Genomic DNA, 8586 nt, shown 5'->3' with positions numbered 1-8586 from the left:
GGTTGACCCGCTGATGGTGGGATCTCAGTCCAGGTCAGGGGTTGACCCGCTGATGGTGGGATCTCAGTCCAGGTCAGGGGTTGACCCCGCTGATGGTGGGATCTCAGTCCAGGTCAGGGGTTGACCCGCTGATGGTGGGATCTCAGTCCAGGTCAGGGGTTGACCCCGCTGATGGTGGGATCTCAGTCCAGGTCAGGGGTGGTCCCGCTGATGGCACGGAACACATGCATCGAGTTCTGCAGCAGGGAGCGCATCATGTCCTCCTGGAAGATCTGTGGGACCACAACACAACAGCGGTTAAAAACAAGAACCAAAACAAGGGCACGAAAGGTTAGGAAAACCAATACAAAGCACAGGATGAAAATGACACACGTATGGTTACCATCGGTCATGCAACTCGAATTCCCTAGGCCAGGCCAGTAGTTCCCAAACCCCTCCTCTGGTTACACCCAGCCGAATCCAAACATGTTCCTCCTCAAGCACACCTGAAACAACTGCTAAGGCACCTGATTAGTTGTATCAGGTGTGCTTCAGGCGGAGCACATCGAATACCTGGATCTGGCTGGGGGTCCCTGTGGAGAGGATTAGGAACCATTGCTCTGTGCTAGCACTAGCAGCTAACCCATGACAGGCAACAAGGTCTTTGATGAAACATGCAGTCAGCGGTGACCAGACATCCAAACAAAGATAATTTATTTGATTTTGTTGTATTACCCAGGCTGTCCTTATATCTGAAGATTGGGCCAGCATGTTTTAGAGAGGGGAAAACAAACAGAAGAAAGAAGAAAAGTTAGAAGAATCATCAGGGACAGCAATGAGCAAGAAACAGCAGTTTGAGTGCTTCGCTTGAGCTGGTGCAGGTATGCATCCTGATTGGGCAATAAAAAAAAAAAACTGAAAATGACTTGGCTTTTCTCCACCCAACCATGCAGCTCACCTACACTTTATTATGTACACCTGTACACCATCAGCTCGCTAATACAAATATCTAATCAGTCAATGTGGCAACAACTCAATGCATAAAAGCGTGCACACTTGGTCAAGAGGTTCAGTTATGGTTCGATCAAACATCAAAATGGGGAAGAAATGCAATCTACTGTAAATGACTTCTGACCATGTTGGTCCACACGGGGTGGTTTAAGTATCTCAGAAACGGCTAATCTCCTGGGATTTTCAAGCACGACAGTCTCTCAAGTTTCCAGAGAATGGTGAGAAAAACTAAAAACTTCCAGTTCTGTGGGGGAAAGCGCCTTGTTAATCAGAGAGGTCAGAGGAGAAGGGCCAGACTGGTCAAAGTGAAAAAATTCATTTTTATTCTGCCTATCATCTTGATTTATTTTATTTAATCATAAGCAGACCCAAAAAATATTAGACCTACGTCAATGGACCTGTTAATCACGGGCTGGATGGATTTGGAACCCTGTTTAGAATCCACATTAGAAGGAGATTCCCAATTTTATTCATTTTTATTCTGCCTGTTGCAGAGTTCGCTGTTTGATTTGAACTGCTGGTGTAAGTTTAGCCCTGTCATTCATCCGGAACGGGGGTCGATGGATACGATCTGCTCTCACAATCAACACACGTGGCGAGCGAAGATTAACTTGTGGTTTTTCCTCTACATTCAGAACATTCCACTTAAGGACACGCTCTGTCCTCTTTTCTTCTCTCAGGTGGAAAATATTAGCTTGTTTTACGTTACCATTTGCTCAACAAGTTACATTTTGAAATTAGCCAAAATGCCTCACCTCATTGGCAATAGTTTAGATTTATATAGCAAAACACTAATAGAAATAAGATCTTAAGTCTAAATATATGACAAAAAGACTGTCGTTGAGACTTTTTTTTGCAGTGTGTGAGCTTGAGGTGGGCAGCTTCCAGATAACCCATCATGCAGAAGATTTCAGGCACTGATGAAAACAAGTTGTGTATCATTTATGCATCAGGCTGTTATACACTAAAAATGACTTAATGCATTCCAAAAAACCTAAAAATAAGACAAGTATTTTACATTTAGACTATTACATTTCTGCTAAATATGACTTCCTAAAAGAGGAGGTGACAGTTTGACTCATTTCAAGATGTGCCAAAGTGGTAAGGCAATTTCACATGAAAAGCCTAAAGTAACTAAAGACAAGCTAATATTTTAAAGAATAATATTTAATATAATATACTTTTTTGCCTTGCATACATATAGCCGACATGAGTTGAGAAAATAACATTCAGATTTATCAGCATATTTTATTTATTTCTTGTGATTACCCTTTGGAATTAATTCCTACCTCTCATATGCCCCCCCCATATGAGTGGTACATTAAAAACTGGTCAAACTTCTGTGGTTTGCTGTCCAAAGCATTCAAACATTAAAATCAACATTAAAAACTGGTCAAACTTCTGTGGTTTGCTGTCCAAAGCATTAAAGCATTAAAATCAACATTAAAAACATGTCAAACTTGTTTGCTGCCCAAATATACTAGGCCATAACTCCCAAGAACATTAAACGGTTAAAGGATCAACATGAAAACAAACACTTGGTGTGCAACATTACCCTGTGCCCTGATACTCTGATCTTGGATCAGCTAATCGATCATGAATTCATCTTAATTTTAGGAAAATGTGAAAAAAATCTTAATTGATGATGATTTGGGAAAATGACCGGGGTTACTCCCTCCCCACTCATGTGCAGCAGTGTCTTATCAGCCTGTTCCACACCTGATAAATGACTGCTATTGAAGAGGCTCTCACAGGCCTGTTCAATGCACACACACACTTACACAAACACACACATATACCCACTCACACACACATACACACACACACACTTACACAAACACACTTACACATACACACACACACATACACACACACACTTACACAAACTCTCTCACACACACACTTACACAAACACACACATATACCCACTCACACACACACACACACACACACACACACACGCATATACCCACTCTCTCACACACACACACACACACACACACACACACACACACACACACACACACACACACCCACTTACACACACATATACCCACTCACACACTTACACACACACACACAAACATATACCCACTCATACACACATACACACACTTACACACACATATACCCACTCACACACACATACACACACACACACACACACAAACATATACCCACTCATACACACATACACACACACACTTACACACACACACACACACACACTTACACAAACACACACATATACCCACTCACACTTACACACTTACACAAACTCTCACACACACACACTTATACAAACTCTCTCACACACACACACAGACACACACACACACACACAAACAAACATATACCCACTCATACACACACACACACACACACACACACACACACACACACACACACATTCATTCATTCGCACACACACAGGAAGAGGACCCATGTACACGTTGTCCCCACAGAAGGAGAGGAAAATGGTGAGCATAAAGAACCCAAGGTTCACAGTTTTTAAAAATGCAGAGATTGGCATTTTGGGGTGACCAAGAACAAAAAAATGGCACCTCCATTCCACTAGACTCTTTAGAAGAGTAGCGAAAAAGACAGGCCTTAATGAGCACAATAAACAAAGCCAAGCATCTGGAGTTTGCCAAATGTCACTGGAATTATGATTGGAAGAGAGTGCGATGGTCAGATGAGACCAAAATGGAATTTTTTGGCCAAACACACCACCAGCATGTTTGGCAGTAAAAGAATGCATGCAAGGACTCCTCATACCTACAGTAAAACATAGCGATGGGTTGATGTGTTGAAGATGTTTTGCTGCCAATGGTCCAAAGGCACTATTTAAGATCAATCACACAATGAAAGTACCATAATCTTTTGGTTGAAAATCTGTTTGTCTGAAAGTTGAGATTTGGTTGTAGGTACATTTACCAGCAGGACAAGGACTCCAAACATACTGTACCTCCAAACATACTGTACCTCATGAAAAAGGCTGTAGCCTAATTCCTAAACAGATTACCCAATATCGATGGAAGAAAATATGAGCATGATATTCCAAGGCACCCGTTGTATCTAAAAAGCCTTTAATATAGGGCTAGTTCATGCCGAATATTAAAACCAGACTGACATGTTGCAGCCAAAGAGCCTCATCAGGAAGTACATGGCTGTATATACCCTCAAATTAGAGCTGACAGACTGCACTAACCTCAAATTCTTTCATTTCAAACTTCATACACTGCAGTACAGGGTACAAATAACAAGGATTGTGTTACTGTCCAAATACTTAGACCACACTGTATTTAAAAGAAATTTGGTAAGAGTAATATAACAAAGACTGAATACAGTATTTTAATATTAAAATATTTGAAAATGACAGAACCTTTTTTTTCTGTAAGAACAATAAAAACACAGCTGTGTAATCACTCAACACTGCAGAAATGTCTGCAGGGATGTGAAAGTGTGTGAGTATGGGTGTGTTATACAAATAAAACTAAAATTAATTGAAAATGTGTGTGTGCGTGTGTGTGAGTGTGTGTGTGCGTTTGTGTGAGAGTGTATGAGTGTGCCTTTGTGTGTGTGAGGGAGTGTGTGTGTGTGTGTGCATGCGAGCGTGCGTTTGTGTGTATGTGTCTATGTGTATGTGTGCGTGTATGAGTGCATGCGAGTGTGTGTGTGTGTGAAGGTGTGTGTGTGTGTATGCGTGTGTGTGCATTTGTGTGAGTGTCTGTGTGAGGGTGTGTGTGTGTATGCGTGCGTGTGTATGTATGTGTGTGTGTGTGTGCGTGCGCGAGTACGCGTTTGTGTGTGTGTGTGTCTGTGTATATGTGTGTGTGTATGTGTGCATGTGAGTGTGTGTGTGCGTTTGTGTGAGTGTGTGCGTATGTCTGTGTGTGTGTATGCGTGTGTGTGTGTGTGTGTGTGCGCGTTTGTGTGTGTGTGTGTGTGTATGTGTCTGTGTATATATGTGTGTATGTGTGGATGTGATTGTGTGTGTGGGTGAGGGTGTGTGTGTGAGTATGCGTATGCGTGTGTGTGAGTGTGTGAGTGTGTGTATGCGTGTGTGTGTCCTGAGCGACTCAGAATCAGAAGGTCACACTGAGGGCAGCAGCCACTCACCTGCTCCTGGATCACGTCTTAAAAAATCTGTCTCATCGTGACACAACCAAAAAGTGAGTGTGCGTATATGTATACTTGCATGCGTGCGTGTATGTTTGCATGTGTGTGTGTGAGTGGGCGTTTGTGTGAGTGTGTGAGTGTGTGTGCGTGTGTGTGTGTGTGCGTGAGTGTGTGTATGTGTGCGTGCATGTATGCGTGCGAGTGAGTGAGTGAGTGAGTGCGTTTGTGTGAGAAGTCACCCTCGATCACGGGGAAAAAAGCGTCGGTTGATTTCAAAAGCCTCCTCCTCTACAGGTTAGCCATCTATCCATCTATCATATCACGGTCATCCAGGGCCGTGAACTGCTGTTTTGTCCACCCTCCCTTTACCTGGGAGTCAGGTGTGAAGGATTTGGATTGGAGGGCCAGAGTCAGATCAACCCAGGAGTATTCAGACCACCGGTTACTAGCCAGATGAGGTAACCAACCGCTATTCATAATGAGTACTGGGTCCTCTCCTACCCAATATCCAATTCTCCCATCCTCACCATAATGTGTCTGTTATTCAGACAAGACATCGCTTACATGTATATATAGACAAGCAACGCAGCATTGATTGTTTTGATCTACAGTACTGCGTTTAACCTGTTGCTAACGGAAACCTGCTAAAGAGAGATATGCTACCCAATCTTGAGCGGAAGGATTCTGTATTAAGCATTAGGGCCCCGTTACCCGAGTGTTCACAAGCCTGAGCAGATGGTCATAATTATTACTGCAAAACACTACTAGCTAGCTTAGCTGGTGGAGAGGGGGCGTTTTTAAAGTGGTAAGCTGTAGCTAGCACGCTAGCCTTTTAATCCTTTCCAGTAACCAGTTTGTTCCTATAATAGCACATATAAGAAAGTAACTACTAACAATGTTATACTTAAAAAAATATATTTCAGCAGAACTATACACACCCAGCATGTCATTTTTCCACATTAACGTGCTACCTTGCAAACAAAGAGAACAGGGCATTGTCCAAAAAACAAAGACATTTTCTCCCAGAGAGATCCCACCGACAGCTTCAATTGGGAGCTGCGTAATTCATCTAGGTAGCTAGCGAACTGGCTACCAAACTCAAGCACAGCCCATCTCTACGCAACAGCGAGCAAGAAGCGAATGTGAAACACTGCACTTGGGCTGAAGTGGGCCAAGACAAATTTGCACACAATTGTTGCCAAATAACAGCTTGCAACCCCATTCAACCAAGGCAAGTCATTATCAAACACAGGTGAATTACAAAGAACCAAACCCTGCAATAAAATAAGTGAAAAAGTTAGCTACCAAGTGAATTGGGCTCCCTTTTACTAGCAGCAAGGCTAACCAACAATAGCTGCACGTTTAAATAGGAATTTCTGGCGAGCTGAGAATCGGCGAGCAAGCTGCCAGTTTAACCAGCAATGCAACTGACGACGAAACTCACCTGCGTGTGTGATATCGGACAGGTCATAGTTCCTGGCGGTCCGAGGAAACTCCTTCAGTTTACGGTTTGACAAGTTAAGAGCGCCGCTTGAAGCTGCCTCCTCCAGCGCCTTCTCCACGCTCCGGCTAGCCGCGATAGTCGCCGGCAGCTGGGAACCATCCTCAGCAGCCATAAATAAATATGCCTCTTTGTATACTTTATTGTTATTGTTATGCTGCAAATCTTCAAGAAGAGGAGAACGGAGAGCAAGAGAGGGGGAGTGGTTAGGATGCAGGAAGCTTTGATTGACATGCCCAGTACTCCCCTAAACGTGTTATCAGTGGGAGGAGCCAGAAGGCCAGCTCTCAGAATTAGGGCGTGGCTTTTGACTGGTTTCATCCTCAAGTGTTGTCCCACAGTTTTCACTTTTGGTCGTGTAAGGGAGAGAGAGAGAGACAGAGAGAGAGTGACAGAAAGAGGGGGAGTGACAGAGAAGAAGAGAGAGAGGGAGAAGAGAGAAAGAGGGATGGACAGAGACGGAGGGACACAGGGGGAGAGTGAATGAGCGACTGCTGAACGATGGGAATTCCTGAGAATGTCTGCAATGCAATTAAACATGACCAACCCGCCGACAGCAGAGAGAGAGAGAGAGAGAAAGAAAGAGAGAGTGGAGGTGAGGAATGGTGTGAGAGAAAATGGATAGCAGGAGTCATTAATGTCACACTGATTGACTGGAGCCTGTTGTACATTAACTCATTGACTGCATTGAACCTTGGCAAGACAGTTATTCCATTATCCATTATTAAAACCTTTTATTTTTCACTTGCCTCATTGTCCTTTATCTGGGTAATTTACTGTTGAACTAGTAATTAACACAAAAATAGCCACATTTACAGTAATTGTAGGCCAAAATGTTGTAGGGAAGAGAAATAATTGAACTTTCCAAATCAATATAATAGGACAGGAGCGTCACCTAGTGTAAGTTCCTTAAAATGACTGTAAAGGGACTGGAAATTGTTGAAATAACCATATATTCTCACAGAGGGATGTATCCACTACACACTACACACTACACTACCAAATATCTATCTGTAAACTTCAAGGAGGTTTTTCCACACACATACACACTGTACGCATATACAGTACATGCTGCAGTCAGTCAGTAAATATTTGGTCAGTGAAACAATTTTTGCTGTTTTGTCTTTGTGCTCCATTTGAAATGAGGCAATGAATACGACATTAAAGGGAAGATGGCCAGCTCTAATTTGAGGGTATTTACATCCACACTGGGCAATCCATGGAGGAATTGCAGCCCTTTCTGAAGGTGCTGTAGTCTCAGACCAAGGCACCCCAAGAAAAGGGATGTTGAGGTATTGTTTCTCAACAATGGAGAGGAAGTTTTGTAATTCCAACAAACGAAAATGAGTTCTCACCTCAGGAGCTGCTGCACTTAGGGTTACGTTTGTGACAGAAAAAACTATGTAAAGCGTATTTGGTTTATTATTGTGTGCACGTTGTGCACATTCAGTCACCCGAAGCACTAGTGGGCAGAAAAACTTTCACTTCATATAAAATATGTGTTTTGCATAATTGATCAGTTGTTCATCTATTTAGCTGTTTTATGTGGCACCAGCAAGGAAAGCTCTCAACATTTCAAGTAGCCCTGTATCCAAACCTGTAACACCCGTTCTTCAGATAAAACCTCAAACTTTCAAAAACAACGCACTTATACTCTATCTTTATTTTTGGCCAGTAGGTGGCGCCTCTGTCTTACCATTTTCAAAGGACATTATTCGCGCCGTCAGTAAACAGGAGTTTCTGGAACTGACATCTTCACCTCCAAACATATACAGTCACCAAGCACTTTATTAGGAACATTTTTATTTTATTACACCTACTTATTCAGGCAATTATCTAATACGCCAATTGTGTGGCAGCATTACAACAGTGGTATTGCAGAAGAGCATCTCTGAACACAACATAGGCAACAGCAGCAGAAGTCTAAAAACGAAATCTAATAAAGTGCTCTGTGAGTGTAAATGACTGGAAAT

At 42.7% G+C, this 8586-nt stretch overlaps 1 protein-coding gene across 1 annotated transcript; it reads right to left on the bottom strand.

Moving 5' to 3' along the window:
* Positions 1-61: 61 nt before the first annotated feature.
* Positions 62-6874, bottom strand: LOC133123222 (leucine-rich repeat and calponin homology domain-containing protein 4-like). The gene is made up of 2 exons (XM_061233562.1): positions 6557-6874; positions 62-272 (listed from the first exon to the last, which is right to left on the bottom strand). The coding sequence occupies exons 1-2, from the start codon at positions 6726-6728 to the stop codon at positions 193-195; spliced, it is 252 nt and encodes an 83-aa protein (XP_061089546.1). The 5' UTR covers positions 6729-6874; the 3' UTR covers positions 62-192.
* Between the last annotated feature and the right edge of the window lie 1712 nt (positions 6875-8586).

Source organism: Conger conger, chromosome 3 (assembly GCF_963514075.1).
Source record: "Conger conger chromosome 3, fConCon1.1, whole genome shotgun sequence".
Taxonomy (NCBI): Eukaryota; Metazoa; Chordata; class Actinopteri; order Anguilliformes; family Congridae; genus Conger; species Conger conger.
This window is presented reverse-complemented; position numbering and strand designations above follow the sequence as displayed.

Coding starts and splice junctions, on each gene's coding strand:
- LOC133123222 (XM_061233562.1), bottom strand. CDS start 6,728: ATGGCTGCTGAGGATGGTTCCCAGCTGCCGGCGACTATCGCGGCTAGC. Junction 273..6,556: donor GTCCGATATCACACACGCAG/GTGAGTTTCGTC, acceptor GTGGTCCCACAG/ATCTTCCAGGAGGACATGAT.